Source organism: Drosophila hydei, unplaced genomic scaffold (assembly GCF_003285905.1).
Source record: "Drosophila hydei strain 15085-1641.00,03,60 unplaced genomic scaffold, DhydRS2 tig00000296-arrow-arrow-pilon, whole genome shotgun sequence".
In the NCBI taxonomy this organism is placed as follows: Eukaryota; Metazoa; Arthropoda; class Insecta; order Diptera; family Drosophilidae; genus Drosophila; species Drosophila hydei.
Window position 1 is genome coordinate 811,928 of NW_022045705.1, and position 16,269 is coordinate 828,196.

Consider the following 16,269-nt stretch of genomic DNA (forward strand, 5'->3'; position numbering starts at 1 on the left):
CTTACTTGCTACTTCTCACAATTTCAGTTAAGTGAAAAACTTCCAAGAAAATTGAACTTGCATAACTTACATAGGCTTAACAATAGAAACCAGTTTTGAGTAAATTCGAACAACACATATAACATTAAGCTCGTCACTTGCGACAAGCAATCTATTCTCTATCGAGTTCAACTGGTGAACTATACAACTGTTACACATATAGTAAACATAGATACGTACATTGATATTACAATAATTTGCCATTGATCGCTACTTTTTTTCTCGCAACTCGTCACAATTTAATCTCTCGAGTTTTGCAATGGCTTAAATTAGAGAACAGCTCAGATTATTCTAATGATTATATATTTTATGAGAATATAATTGTGTATGATTCGTCACTCGCTGGTACTCACTCGCTACATTTTACGCGCTACTCTCTATAATTGAAACCCCCAAGCTTTCACCTAACAGCCGTACAACTTTATCAAAAGTTAAAAAGATGCTATTGAGAAAATTTACACAAAATGTAACTATTTACTCGTTCCTTGCTACAACCGAAAACTGTGAACAATTGTGAAGTTTGTGTATATAAAATATAGTTCTCGCCTGCTCGTCTGCTCCCCTAACAAAAAATTAAACTGCAGAAATCGTAGAAAACTAACAATATTCTATTATAAATACATTTATATAAAATATATCTCACTTGCCACTCAACATCCGCTACACGTCACACGTTACTCGCTATAATCATGATAGTTTGACTCGTATATATTTACATTTATATGTTTGTAAGTATATTTTTCTCGCTTGTCCTTACTCGTTACCCTACGTGCCATTCATTACAATTACATTTCAGCCCATTTCAAATCAAAGTACAGTTATATATAATTCTATACTCGTCACTTGTTACTGGCCCTTCGCTACCCTTCATCCGCCTACCGTCACTCGTCAACAGCCACTCGCTACTCCACGCTCGCTACTCGCTACTTGCTACTCGCTACTTGCTACTCACCACTCGCTAATCCTCACTCCTTGCTACTCACCACTCGCTACTCACCACTCAATGCTCACTACTTCTCACTCCTTGCTACTCACCACACGCTACTCCTCACTCCTCTCTTGCGACTCGTTCCTCGCTATTCGCTACTCGCCATTTACTACTCGCTTTTTCTCCCTCGATACTCCTCAATCGCTACTCTTTGAATCTACAAAATGAGAGAAAGTTAATATAGAGCTATTTATTAGGATTTGGATTGGATGATACTTGTTGTTGGGGTTCCCCTAACTAACTGTTGGGACACATTAACGAAAAATCGAATTGAATGAATAAATGAATATAAAAAAGAGAATATGATTTCTATTGAGCTGTCCATACACACACATCCCTTCACCCCCTCCGTTGGCTGGCTACCCCTTCGAAGTGGCCACGCCCACTTACATGGGAGTTAGCCAATCAGGGGGCAAGCAACGCTCAAGAAATGGCACACAGCCAACAAAGTGTGCCAAGCGATTGATCCAACCAGGTATCTGCCGGCCACACAGAATCCGCGACATGGCATCCGAGAAGTGATTGCAATTGTGGCTGGTCAGATGATAGCTGTTGCCAGTGAATTGCCAGCCCAATTGCTCCACAATGCGACGCACCTCGTCGCGGCTGAGATGAGTGTGGCCCAAGTGGATGCTCTCACGGTAGCGGAAATTTTGTCCCAGCTCCTGTTGAGCACTGCGCGGCGCAAGCTCAAAGATGCCCGTATTACTTAAGCTATGTCCGCCAAAAGTATATTCCGTGCCGTAGACCTGAATGCCAGTATGAAAGATGCCCAAACCAAGTGGCGTTACATACTCATTGATGGCAAACAAATCGTAGACATTCAATATAACGGGTTCCTTGCGCATGGCCCCACTCAATGGCAACAGCTCCTCGCAGCTTTCGCTAGTACCGCTAAAGCAACTGAGCAACGGCATTCGATTGAAGAACATGCTCACTTTTTTCATCAATATTCGGGGGTGGGAGGCAGTTGCTTCAGCACGGGTAAAGCCTTAAAAGCAGATATGCAAGCGCACACGGACACACTCGCACGCACACGCACAAGCACGCACACTCACACGCACTCACTCGCTCACGCACACACAAGCAAACGCATGCACAATTGTTGCTGTTGCTGCTTGTTGCTCTTTTCCTTTTGCTTCGCTGCTCACTGCTCAGTGCACTATGCTCTCCTGTCTTTGCCTGCCGTTGCTTTTGCTGTTGTAGTTGTTGTTGTTCTTGCTTGTGTTCCTTTGCTATTGTTTTAATTGGCTCTGCTTTTACGTATGCTTCTCTTACTTTTTTTTTTGCTTGGTCTTTGACTTTGTTTTTGTTCCTTTTTTAGCGTTTTTTTAGTTAATTTCCGTTGCCGCTGCTGCTGCTACTGCTGCTGCTGCTGCTGCGCTACTGCTGCTACCGTTGCCGCTGCCGCTGCCTTTATCTTTTTGCCTTTGCTGTCGCTTGAGTTGTTTTTTGCTTTCTTTGCCTTGTTTTATTTTCAGTAGTTTTTCGCGTATAATTTTGAATTTGATTTTATATATTATATATTATATATTCATATTTAACTGCGATATTTTTTGTACGATTTGAATAACATTCAACACAATTTGTTGACATTTTTTTCGTTTGTTCTATGTGCTTGTGCGTGTGGGAAGCAACAAATCAAAGCTTTGATTCGCTCCGCATCGCAGCGCATCGCAATATGAAAGCGAAAGCGAAAGCTTAGGCAAAGCTCGCTGCGCAGCCTGTTCCTGTCATGATTTTCGACAGGCAACTCAATGATGACGACGCGTGTATACCCTCTGCCTCTCTTTCGCTCTCTCGGTTGTCTCTGTCTTTATAAATATTCCTGTGTCCCTCACTACTACTCTCTCTCTCTCTGTCTCTATCTCTCGCTCATACAGTGTCTGTCTGTCTGTCTGTATCTATTTCGCTATCTTCAACAATGAATCTAAAAATGAATGAAGCTAAGTCTGAAGCGTTGATTGCTCGCTGTTCCTTGCTCTCTCTCACTAATCTCTCTCTCGCTCTCTATCTCTTACCCACCTGTAACGAGTAGAGCTTCGTCTTACACTAAACATTACGAATCTTATTTCCATCTCAGCCAATTCGTTCATTTAAGCTTACACTCGATCTTCTTGTTCACACTTCCGCTCGCTAGTTTGACTGATGAGTTCTGCATGCATAAATAAATACATATATATAAAATATACAAAATAGTGTCACTAATTCGGTTATTAGTTCGAACGAACTATTTGGCCTGTGGGCAGCTAGCTTTTTTTCCATATGCATGAACCCGGGCAAAACTTTTGCATTTATAGATGAGCTTTATTGCTCTTCCACAGCATACATAAGTATACGCATGTGTATGTGTGTGTGTGTGTGCCTGCATACATTGATTAGCATCCCTTATGTGCACTTGAATATGCTGCAAGAGCAAACCCGGGTCAAAAGCTCAATGCATACTTTCGGGAGCTGCATTTTTTTCGCTAACGAGTAACGAGTGGAAGAAACGAAGAGCGGCATGCACTTTGGACATCGCAGTTGTTACTCGTTAGCTTAAGACTCAGGTAACAAGTAGATCGGCTCGTTGCTTTTAGCCAATATTAGCCAATATGAAAGTACAGCGTTGATCGTATTCACTGCATACTGACAAGCAGACGCCACTCACTCAGTGAACCCCAAATGTAACGCTTATGCTTTGCCCAGTCTGCAGCACTTCTATGCCAACTCGTTAGTCTAAGCCCAAAGGTAGCGAGTGGAACAACTCGTTCGGCTCAGATATAAACACTTTTGCAAATATTTATTTTATTTTAATTTATTTTATTCTGTAAGTTCTTAAACGGGTTTTCTTTTAGCTTCTTGTATACAATTTGTTATCATGCTTAGGTGTGTGTGTGTGTGTGAGTGTATATTTCGTGGCAGAAACCAAAATTAAAACCCAAACTTAAAAAACTCTTAAAAATCGCTTATATATATAAAAAAAAAATATTGTTTAATTTATAAGAAAAATTGTACCATAACAAACACCTTGCGCTGTTGCTCTCTGTGTTTTCTCTGTTCTTGTTGTTGTTGCTGTTTAGTGGTGTGTTGTTCTTGTTCTTGTGTGTGCTTCTTCTTCTCTGAGTTCTACTCTGCGTTGTTGTTGTGTCATGTTGCTATCCATGTCTGTGATTCTTCTTCTTCTTGTACATTATAGTGTTGTGTAGTTGCTTTGCTCTGTGATGTGGCTGTTGTATGTGTTTGTCGTCTTCCCCATTGTTAGTTGTGTGTTGTTGTTGTTCATTTTCTACAACATATTGGTTGTGTTGTTGTATGTCGCTGTGAATTTATCAGTTGTTGTGTGTTCTTGTCGTTGTTTTTCAGTGTGTTGTTGTTGTATGTTGTATACAAGCGTTACCCAAAAATGTTGCCTATGCCTAAAATTACAGCATGAAAAAAAAAGGATTTGTGTTTGTTTTACATTATTAATTATACAATATTCACGTTTGTTTTCTTGTTTTTTTTTGTATTCCTTTGTTTTTTATATTAATATTAATATTAATAATTATTAAATACATAAATTGTAGTAGTAACTTTTGTTTTGTCTACTGCTGTTGCTGTTGGCATATTTCGTGTTTCTTTGTTGTTTGTTGTTGTAGGTTGTTTGTTTGTTTGTTGTTTTTGTTGTGCAGTGTGTGTGTGTGTGTGTGTGTATGCGAATGCTTTAGTAGCAAACTCTTTAGCAGTCATCTAGCCAACCATGTGTCTCCCTCGTCTGTGTGTTTAATAAAAAGGAAATAGGAAAACCTATCGAAATAGCTATCGATAAACGATTAAATGTAATCGCAGCGCCTTTACAAGCGCACGATCTGATTGTTACAATAAAACATATATTTATAAACAAAATAAAAAAATTAAATAAGACTTTTGTCATAGAAGACGTAAAACTTGAGCAGATCAGAAATATCAAAAAAAAAAGTTTTAAAAAAAATTAAATAGAAATAAAAATGAAAAATTATATAATAAAAAGCTGAATAAACTAAGCAAGCGATAATTGTAAAAGTAAATGTATATATATATATATATACGTGTGTGTGTGTGTGTGTGTGTATGTATGTGTAACTGATATATATCAAATAAAAAGTTGTATTAGCTAAATAGAGCTCGACACATCTGAAATTTTTAACACACGCCAAAAAAAACCTTTGGGTATATATATACACATATATATATACACATATATATATACATATATCTATAATATCCATCGTTCGTTATATAGATATATATATAGGTGCATATACATATATATTTATATATATATATATCTATGTCTATATGTGTCGGCTTTTAAACAGGCATCAGTTATTTGCAGCCATCCAACGCGGGGCGCGTTTCTTTCTCTTTTTTGTATATGGGCGTGGCTCTCACTTAGCCAGGAACTCGACGGCGAGCGCAATTTTCTTGACTGGCGGCAAATCGGCAGTGTTCTATAAAAAGCAACGAGAACACAAAATTGTTAGCGAGTGCAAGTTCAGATGTGTACAACGAGTAGCTGAGAATGAATAAAATGCAAACAACTCGCACAACAGAAAACTAGCAACGAGTACTTCGCAGCGAGTAAGCTGTCAACGAGTAAGTTTACAGAAGTTCTGCAAATGCGAGTAAGTTATATCGAGTAAATAAAAGGCGCTCAACGGCTATTGACAACGAATTGACTACAGCGAGTAAACTAGAGCGAGTAAGCTACAGCGAGTAATTTTGACTAACTGCTTAGCGGCTAAGCTTGTCTTCACTTACCAATTCGGAATTTTCACGTTTAGCGGATGGAACGTGACTTGGTTTGAGCGTTAGGGACGAGTCCTCGCTGTCAGCTAATTCGTTGTGATTGTTGTTGGTCGCTGTTTTGGCGGGCGCGGCGCTGCTGCTGTTGCTGCTGCTATTGTTGTTGCTGTTGCTATTGCTGCTGTTGTTGTTGTTGTTGCTGCTGCTGTTGCTTGAGAGCGTTGAGGTGGAGACAGAATTGGCAACAATTTGAACTGCATCGCTGCCCGAGGAGCTGGTCGCCGTATCCGATTCGTCGACAATTGTTATAGTGGGCGTTGCTTTAGTAACAGCAGCAGCAGCAGCACCAGCGGCAGAGCCAGTTGCTGCCACAGCTGTTGCCGCTGCGGCAGCTACAGCTGTGCTGGCAGTTGCTGCTGTTGTCGAGCTGCTGTCAGTGCTCACGTCCGACTTCTTTTTAGCTGGCTCATCTTTTTTCGATAGCGGCTGTTCCTCGCTCGGTTCACTGGAGGTGTTGGCAGCGGTTGCTGCTGTAGCCGCAGTTGCAGCAGTGGCTCCTGCTGCCGTTGCTGCCGCGGTTGCTGTTGCTGCCGCCTCTGTGCCCTGCTCCTCGAGCAGTGCCTCCTCAGCCTTGGCTTCGTATTCCTTAACGATCTCATCTAGATTGTAGCGTCGTCGATTGGTAACATAGTAGCTGCGCACATGCGCCTCCGTCTTGGTGCCAACCACCTTGGCAATCATCTAAATAGATCACAATCAAATCATTATTGAATTGCTCCCTAACGGCAATCTGAGCCTAATCACTTACCTGAAAGTTTTTGCCATAGTCACGCAATGCAAGCAAAACGACTTTATTCTCATCAATTGTCCAACGTGGTGAAATGCGCGCTGGCTGCGCAGTTGTTGCTGCTGCTGCTGCTGCTGCGGCTGCTGCTGCTGCTGTTGGCGTCGCTGTCGCCGTCGCTGTTGCTGTGCCTGTGGACGTCGACGTCGTCGTTGCTGTCGTCTCTCCTGCTCCTGCTGCTGCTGCTGGCGTCGCTTTAGCTGCATTGCTGCCGCTCTCTTCTAGCTGCTGGCCGTCGCTGCAGTCCTTTTCCAGCTGTTCCAATAGTTGCCTATTCTTTTGTATCTGTGAAATGGGCCATGGGGCATTAAATCCAAAAGTTTGGAAAGAGAGAGACAGCGAGTGGGGGGGAAACGGGATGTCAAGTCTGTCTAGATCGTAAATACGGTCAAGTCAAAGTCAGAGTCAATTCCATACATGTACAAGTACGTGTGTGTGTGTGTGTGTGCGATATGAGCTGCGTTTGTATGTGTGCATGATATGACATAAACGATACGACATGCAAGCTGCAGGTCTATGTGTGTGTGTGTGTGTAAATAAATGGCAAAGAACAATTTCAAACCAAACACATGCAAAAGCTCAAAAATCCTTTGAAGACAACTGATGAGGCTCTAGATACCCTACAAATATGTTAAAGAGCAGGTGTAAAGCTTAAAATATTTAAGACAAATTACTAACATTATGCCTAGCTGGATACCCTATATAAGACTTAATAATATTTACTTTTATTCCTTAACTGAACTGATATAGCTCAACATACCCTAGAGTTCATAGTTTCTTATGCTTAAGCGTTAAAAGCAACATTTTCGCTGTAATACTGCTTACATACCCTGTAAAAACCATATAGCAAATATAACTTAATCAATACTGGAATGTTAAAAGAATTTGTTGCTTTGGAAATTGATAATAAAAGCCTGGACTGACGCAAGCTTGTATGTAGAGTAAGTCAAGTCTATGAATGACTTTCCAGTTAACAAAACAAATAGATCGTATCGAACTGGAATGTAAGGACCAAGCAAACAAACCATTTGATCTAACATTCGAAGTCTTTACAGGGTAATCAATGTGGAATGCACTGAAGCATGTACTGACATGTCGAAAGCTTAAACAGGAATGTAATTGCAAGCTTTTGCCTTCAGCTTTATTACTGGAATTTATGTCATTCCATCCTAACAAGATTAAAATGAAGTTAAAGCTTTTGACATTTCAGTTCCATAGACAGGGATGTAACACAAAAGCTTTTCACATTCCATTGAAGTGGAACGTACTCAAAGCTTACATTCCAGGCCAAGAATTTTGAACGCCAGCTAGCACAGACGTCGATCTACAAAGTTGTTAAAAGGGTCTTAGAGTAAATTTCGTCTATGTTTTTCAGTCCACAAAGCTTCTACATTCCAAATAGCATATCAAACCGAACAAAAGTTATTACTGATGTTGTTTTTGTTGTTGATAATAGATAAATAAAAACTTAACATTTCTTACTTCGGCCATTAGGGCGGCTATTTTGCGATCGCCTTCGGCTAAATATTCGCACGGATTTTTGCAGCCGGCCAGGGCGGTGAGATCATCGTGATTGATATACATGCCACGTGGCGGTTTACGCTTGGAACGATCTGCCGCTGTGGCGCTGCTGCTGTTGTTATTGTTGCTGTTACTGCTATTATTGTTGTTGTTATTGTTATTGCTATTATTATTATTATTGTTATTATTATTTGTATTGTTGTTGTTGTTGTGTGTGGAACGTTTCGAGGATGCAATGCTATCCGGACCAGAGATGGGACGTCGGTCCCCAGTGCGTCTATTGCATGAGCAAAGCAACAACAACAAAATATCGAATGGAGAATGGAAAGAGGTGGGAAAAGAGGCACAACAAGCACAATATCAAAAATGAATGGACGCGTGAGAGTGTGTGTGCGTGTGTGTGTGTGGTTGTGTGTATGTGTATGTGAGTGCGTGCGTAGGTCAACAAGTTATGCAACATTCAGTTTTTGTACGAGTTCAAAGAGCGTAAGAATGGAAAGAGAGAGAAAGAGAGAGAGAGAGAAAAACTTAGCATTAGCTTCGAATTTTACAACATAATTTATCTAGTTGGTTTTTTTTTATGGGAATATCTACCTCCAGTGCGTGTGACAACTTTTGCACATGCGACCCAATGGCGAATCGAACAATATGTAGCAGACAACGTTGCAATTTTTGCAAAAACCGCCCACGACACGTCGGGCGCTGCCGTTGCTGTTGCCAGTGCTGCCAGAATTGTGATTGTGGTTATCGTTATCGAACTCGATGCCATTGTCGCTGGTCAGACCAAAGCCAGGAAGGGCAAAGCCGAGCATATCATCGCCCAAGGCATGCGTAGAGATGTACAGCTGTTCGGCATCCAGTTCAATGCTGTTGTTACTGCTGCTGTTGTTGTTGCTGTTATTGGTATTACTGCCACTGCCTGCGCCAACGCCACTGCCGCTGCTACCGCCATTGTTATTTCCGTTATCCCCATTTGCATTGCTGCTGTTGGCACTTCCATTGCTTCCAGGCAAGCCACCATTGTTGTTATGCGCCCTCTGTCGTTTATTTTTGTTGATTTTTTGGTTTGATTTGTTTGGTTAATACCGACGCAGTCGCAAATAGCAGCAGCAGCAAGCGAATTCATTGAATTTGGATATCGTTTGGGGTTTTTCATTATTGATTGACGATCGTACGTTACGTTATATTAAAGGATCATTGTTGGTTTTTTTTTACGGACAATGGTATTATTTTTTTTTAATGTGTTTGTGTTGGTTTATTTTGACAGTAAATGCAAAGAGAAGAGAAAAAAACAGTTTGTTGGTTTTTTTTTTTGCTTTAGTTCACTTGGTAACACTTAAAAGGTAGTTTGTTTGTATGTTGCTGTCTAAGATCTCAAAATTACTATAAGCTCGCACACAAGCCCCCACCTCCAGCAAAACCCCACCCCCACTTGAACATCATCAACTCTTCAAAGCAAAAAACAAAAACGAAAATATTGCACAAACAAAATGTGCTACTTTTTTCTTCTTCTAACTCTTCATTAAATTGCTGTTATTGTTGTTGCTTTTTTCTTCCTTTTCCCATAGATTTTCAAAGCTTGCTCTGCTGCTATATTTGGACTTCGAAGCGCATGAATATGTATGCGTGTGAATGTGTGTATATATATGTGTGCTTGTGTGTGTGTCTGCATGCATATGTGTGTCGTCAGTTTGGAAACGGCTGCTTTCTCTGCATCATGTGTATTTTCGAAGCGTGTTTTGTGTGGTACTTTTTGTCTTTGGTATTTTTGGTATTTTTTATTTGATCCATTTTTGTGTTTAGGACTTTATTTGTTTTGATTTGTTTTCGGTACTAAAAGGGCACTGCAATAAAACGCTGAAACGCTCGACTCTCAAATAAACATACATACATACACACATACGCTCTTACACATACATACACATCTGCATGCGGAATTTATAAATGCTTGGGCAATTGTTGATCAAACTCATTTGATTTTTTTTTTTAAGGAATTTTTTCTCTTACACTCTCTCACTCTCTTGCTGAAGTTGCGTTGGAGTTGCACGTACGTGTGTGTGTGTGTGCGTGTTTATAGGTTTTTGTTTGTTTGCTTGTGTACAAATATTAAGATTTCAGCTTAGGTCCAAATAAAATGCAGAAATATTAACTTTTCATTTAGTTCAGAGAAATTAATTTTAAACTTGGAACAAATGAAAACGAATGGAACGCAGTGTAAATGCTGCGAGCATTGAGTGAGCGCGGAACGTGCGACGTTCCATTACAAATGAATAACTTATCGAGCTGTTCTAAGGGGAAGCTTTTGGAAAGGGAACGGGACGCGAGGCATTTATATATAAATATATTATATATTGTAAAACGGAAAAACTAAACATAAATTAAGCAAAAATTCGGGCACAAAAAGCCAATAATTAAATCAATCACAATAAAGCTTAGAAAATAATCATTGAAATTGTATATATATAATATATACAGGTATACATATAAAAATAAATTTATATATACATGTTTGACAATAATTTGAAAATGACTATTCAGTTAGCAGGACAATCAGGAGGCATAACGGGAACATTAGTATGAATATATATGTGTGCGTGTGTGTATGCGTATGTGCGTATGTGTGTACGAGTGTATTAGGCTCTTAAGCTCATCATATAACTGTCTAATGCTCTATTGTAGAACAATGTTAATGCTCGATTGAAATTTCAACTTTGACATAAGCTCGTTTCTCGACCCAATACATTTCATTGAGTAGCTAAACAGAAAATAAGCAAAGAGTTAAGCAGTTTTCCATTGTTCATCATTGATGAAACCTGTCAACAGATAGATCTGAAAGTGCTCGAGCAAATCGGAAAACATTCTCAACTTCTAGATGAAGACAGATAGATAGATGTATAATTGATTAACTATCACTGCACGCCAAAGCCTCTCGATATGAGGTAGAACTATGTGAACTATTTGCTATGTTTAAAATTATTATTTTTAATGTTTATATTTTCTTTGTTATTTTTATTATTGCATTTTCAACTTGTGATTTTATTTTTTTTTTTCTTTTTTTTTGTTTTTGATTTTATGAATAAGAAACACATATGAATATATTTGTTGTTTATTATTTTTGTAGTTTTCTTTTTTGTTTCTTAATGTTAGCATTTACTTTTGTGATTATCATCAGCATTATCATTATCATTATCATTACCATTATCATTATCATTATCATATTATCATTAATGATTATCAATCAACATTCATTTAAGCTCAATAACTCAATATATCTTTCTCTATATATAGATTTTTGAATATATAACTATTTGATTCATATATATCATTTTCGAATAAGCTTTTTCGATCTTGGTTTTTGTTTTGTTGAATACAAAATATATTTGTTATAAATTACTATAGTATATAATAATATTAGATATGTGCCTTACGTCTAGGTCAAGCAATATCAATTTTCTTTTGTTTTACTTAATTTCGAAACTTAAAAAAAAATTTAATTATTAAAAAAAAAAACACTCATGTACGTTAGTGTAAGTCTTAAAGATGTTGGTCAGTGTAATTTTTTTATTTTCGTTTTGGCATAGAATACATACAAAAATATTGTACGTCTGTGTGTGCGAGTGCATGTGCGTGTATGTGTGTGCGGGTGTGTGGGTAAGTTCTTATGAGAGATATGCAGGCACGGCGATTATCTGAAAAACAGTAACGAACTATATTTATACTCTATATCTATAAAGCGAAACCTAACTACCCTAGAGAAAATGTCAAAGATAACTATAGAGTATATATACTATATAGTAATGCATATAGTTGTACCATCCATGTATACCTCAAAAAGGAAGCAAAAGAAAAAGATACTAGCTGTATTTCAGTTTGCGGAACCAGTTCAATTGTTCCTTTGCGTGTTGTGAACTGTAGAGTTACATCGACTTCAAATTAAACAAATAAAAAGCAAGCAAAGCATTCAAATAAATCAATGTTTGCTGAATCAGTTCATATAGTTAATTGTCATTGGACACTTAATTAGTGATCATTAACCAATCACTCGGGAATACAGGACTAAGCCGAACAGTTTGAATCACTTAGAAGAACGAATCGTTCGATTATCGATAACTGAGGAAAGGAATGCCGTTCATGATGAACTATATGAGTTCAGTATTTATGCATATAACCCCCCGTTTGTGGGTCACGTTACGATTCGAGCAATATGAGTTGAATTTCAATTTGGGTTTTGGGTTTATTTGCAAGAATTGTAAAGTTAAACTTGTATCTGCCTCGGCTCACGTACATATTCTTGGGTCATACTTCATCAAAAGCAGAACAGAAAGACACAAGTTTCTCAATTGAGGGTTTACAATAAACTTTAGAAAGAAGCACATGCATTTGGCTGTCTAGATAGAAGATAAGAGTCAGCAACAGGGTATCTTCTAGCCGGACACTTCTACTTGAACTTTCGCCATTTTTGTAGATTTTAATACGCTTTCAGTTAGGATTCTGTGAACCGGTTTGACATAAAAACCAATTCATGGTGGATCAAAAGAAGTTGACTAAGTTATGCTCCTATATAATCATTAGAAGGACAATAATATACGTATGTATGTATATTCGGAGATTTGTCCATCTATGCAAAGAGTATAAAAAATTATACTAATTATATATATATAGATCAATCATTTGTATGATTTGAATTTTGCTATATCAACGTATTGACATAGGCGCATCTATATTTGGTATTGATTTTAGTCCACTCAAAAGCCACGCCTCTTTTGCACGAACGCACACGCACACACACAAGCACATACACACTTACACACACACGCACTCATCCAGACACACACACATAGTCTTTTGTTGAGTTCTACAAAAATGATAAAAAAAAATTTATAGCAAATGCGCAGCATTTTTGTTAAGAAGTTGATTTTCACCTAAATATACATACGTATATATACCTATACGTATATACCTATATCTACCTACCTATATTCTATATCTGATTATATATTCTTTCTGTCTACCTAAGTAGCTATTTCTTAATATCAATTTATATATGTACATGTACCTATATCCATATATCTAACCATATATCTGTCTATTTATCTATCTAATCAGCTTTTAATCTGGGTACTTATCTTTTTGTCTGTCTGTCTATCCATTTAGTCCCCAGAAGAGTAAACTGAACTATTTAATGATATATAATTATATAGATATATATATATATTCAATATTATTTTAATACTTTTCGAACTGAGCCTGTTGTGGGTTTAGCGTCTATAAACTCAGATTTCTTCTTCAGTCAATTTCTGTGGTAGATGTTAAATGCAATCATAATCTCCATTTGAATAGATACAAATTAACTATGCTATGGATCTGTCTAAATTATAAAATTCAATTCATAAGCTAGCTATGTGCTAATTCAAAGTTTACAAAATTCAGATTTTGGTTCTTCAAGACAACTCAAGAAAGAGGTGTGTGTAAATGTGTGTGCATGTGCATTTCTGTATGTAGGTAAGCGTAGATGAAGAAGAGACCTATAGTTAGGTAAACGTATGCATGGGAACGAGCTGATAATAATTCTACGTGTAGATGTATATGAATGTATAGATGTATAGATGTATTAATGTGTTAATGTATTGATGTATGGTGGAATGGAGAAGAGTAGGATGATGTCTCGGAGGAGTGGTCTTGCTTATTGTCGTTGTTTAGTTTTTAAGAGTTTTTTGGTTTTGTTTTCATTCGATTTATCGATCGAGTTTGTAAGTACTAAGCAATAATTACCTTATCGTTATCGTTATCCGATTCCTCATTGCTGCCAAGCTCGCTTCCATTCTCAGAGCCATCCTTGACAGCGGCTTTAATCATTTTCTCCTGCCGATCCATTGCACTGCTGCGATGTCGCGTCTTCTTCCACGAATAATAATACTTGACCAAACTGGCAATCGATTTATCTGGCAGCTAGTAATATAAACACAATTATTAGCTATATCTGTGCATTGCATACATAAATAAATATATATATATATAGATAGATAGATAGAGAGAGAGAGAGTTGTCTACCATTTGGCGTATGCGATGAAAGCTTTTGCCATGAAATTGAAAGGCTTGCTCGAACAGGACTTTATCCTCCATGGTCCATTCATCGGGAAAAGGCGTAAAGTTGGCCAAATCCATGACAGCGCGCTCCAAATCGTGTTTATGCCAGAACAACATGCCCAAAGCCTGTTCCCCATTATAGCCATACTTGTCCTTGGCCACCGAAATGTATTCCTCAACTGAAGGACACGTTGAAGAGAAGTTAGTTTTATAGATAGATAGCCCTAGTTATTTCTCTCGTATATTGCTTACGCTTCATGTCGGGTATTTCCTTTGTGGGCGACCAAACTAACAGCGCGCGTTCATTCATTAACTCTGGGCGACGATCCAGTTCAGGCACGAGCTGTGGACACACAGCCTGATAGTCGCGTCCGACGCGAATTTTCTCTGCAAGCATAAATGAAATTGAATTGCTGAATTACTGAATAGGCATCATAGTGCTTACCTTCGTATTCTGATTGCTTCGCCTTGGATTTGCCATTACGTTTGGTGGCTACATGGAGATCAAGTTAGGATAAAGAAGTAGGAAATTTTAATAAAAATGATGTGCACATATTTATAAAGTCATCTATATACTCACAGTTATCATCATCGGAGCTCTCGGGCGTGCCGGCTCCTGTGACAGCAGCTGCAGCCTTTTCATTGGCTGTGCCTGTATTCACAGAGTTGCCACCTACTCCCAGGCCGCCTGCATTGTGGGCATGACCAGCGGCAGCGGCCGCGGCAGCAGTGGCAGCGCTGCCACCACCACTTTGATGTGTATTGGGGCTGGGTCCACGTGAGCGGCGGCCATTGCGGACTATGTCACCGGTGTTGCGCTCGGCCAACACCATTTTGTCGCGTATGAGCTGGGAGCGTTTATTTTGTTTCTCCAGCGTGCTGCGAATTGTTGCAACTCCAACAACAAAGAAAACAAACAAACAACAGCACCAACAGGGAGCAACTGTAAATCCAAACAATATTTCCAATATGGTTAATGTACAATTCTCTCTCCCAAAAAACTAAGACAACAAATTAAGAAAGCAAGCAGCCAAGCAAAATCAAGCAAAAAAACCGAAAAAATAATGATATTAAATAGAAACTCGGCGCATTTTAAGCAAAGTAGGCAAGCTGGCTACGAGTCGCACTTTGTCGCTAACAGCCGTAGTGTGTAGTGTGCTGTCAAATGGATATACATCTGTATATGTGCGTGCGCTATACACATCTATAAATGTGTGTATGCGCGTGTGTATTCGCGCGTGTGGCTGTATGTGTACGATGATTGTGAGTGTGTGCGTGATTAGGCCAAGCAGCTGAGATGCAATGCAAAGTGCACATTTTAAACACGTATAATACACATTTTAAATACACTATCTGTCTTACCTTTAACTGCTATCCGTTTGCAATAAACAAACAAAAATGCGAGAGAAAAAATGAGAATTAGAAGACGCGCGCCTCAAACAATCGCCGAGAATTAAATGTTGCTGCGGATGCTTTCGCTTATTAACACGGTTTAGAGTTTGGCAAATTACAACGCGGAGCGGTATTGTTGCTCATGCAATGCACACATTTGGAATATGTTCGAGTTTTAGTATTGGAAACGCAGCGGCTAAGGCGACGGGGTTGTTGCGCGCAGGTAACTAAAACCTAAACTGAACGCGAAAAAAAAATACTCGCGTATGACAAATTTCTGCATTGGCCGTTCCACAGCGCACTTTGTCAGTAACGACCGTAGCGTAGCTTTGTCTGTCGGTTTGGTTGGTTAATTTTATTTTGTTAGTTGGTACGTTAAGCGTTGCACACGAACTATTTACCGTAACAATGGGTAGAAATAGCCGTAGGCGTTTGATTAAAACACAGATAATTAATTTACATATATTTTATATGTAATACGGCGTAAAATCTACGCAAGAGCCGAAATTAATTTAAACTGTGGCTGTAACACGCAACGTTGCAAAAGATATTATCGATATGTCTGTACTGCGGTGTCGATTCGATTCTTTGTTGCCTGTTCAGCGATGTCATCGTTGCCGATCAAGCATCGAAATTAAGATTAAAAAAAAAA

General features: G+C 38.7%; 2 protein-coding genes across 3 annotated transcripts; both read right to left on the bottom strand.

Moving 5' to 3' along the window:
- Nucleotides 1-1,202: 1,202 nt before the first annotated feature.
- On the bottom strand, nucleotides 1,203-2,103 carry LOC111601041 (deubiquitinase DESI2). Its single transcript, XM_023317494.2, has one exon. The coding sequence runs from the start codon at nucleotides 1,972-1,974 to the stop codon at nucleotides 1,414-1,416; it is 561 nt and encodes a 186-aa protein (XP_023173262.1). The 5' UTR covers nucleotides 1,975-2,103; the 3' UTR covers nucleotides 1,203-1,413.
- A 3,182-nt stretch (nucleotides 2,104-5,285) lies between these two features.
- LOC111600509 (REST corepressor) lies at nucleotides 5,286-16,179 on the bottom strand. 2 transcript variants are annotated; one of them, XM_030223826.1, is made up of 12 exons: nucleotides 15,588-16,179; nucleotides 14,806-15,168; nucleotides 14,671-14,718; nucleotides 14,478-14,612; nucleotides 14,190-14,404; nucleotides 13,911-14,087; nucleotides 8,733-9,175; nucleotides 8,100-8,415; nucleotides 6,857-6,902; nucleotides 6,582-6,724; nucleotides 5,789-6,514; nucleotides 5,286-5,478 (listed from the first exon to the last, which is right to left on the bottom strand). In XM_030223826.1, exons 2-12 carry the CDS (start codon nucleotides 15,056-15,058, stop codon nucleotides 5,416-5,418), a joined length of 2,565 nt encoding a protein of 854 aa, XP_030079686.1. In that variant the 5' UTR covers nucleotides 15,059-15,168; nucleotides 15,588-16,179; the 3' UTR covers nucleotides 5,286-5,415. The 2 variants fall into 2 exon arrangements, with proteins under 2 accessions (XP_030079686.1, XP_023176064.1); XM_023320296.2 differs by lacking the exons at nucleotides 5,286-5,478; nucleotides 5,789-6,514; nucleotides 6,582-6,724; ... (1 more) ...; nucleotides 8,100-8,415; nucleotides 8,733-9,175 and adding an exon at nucleotides 11,653-11,827.
- Nucleotides 16,180-16,269: the final 90 nt, after the last annotated feature.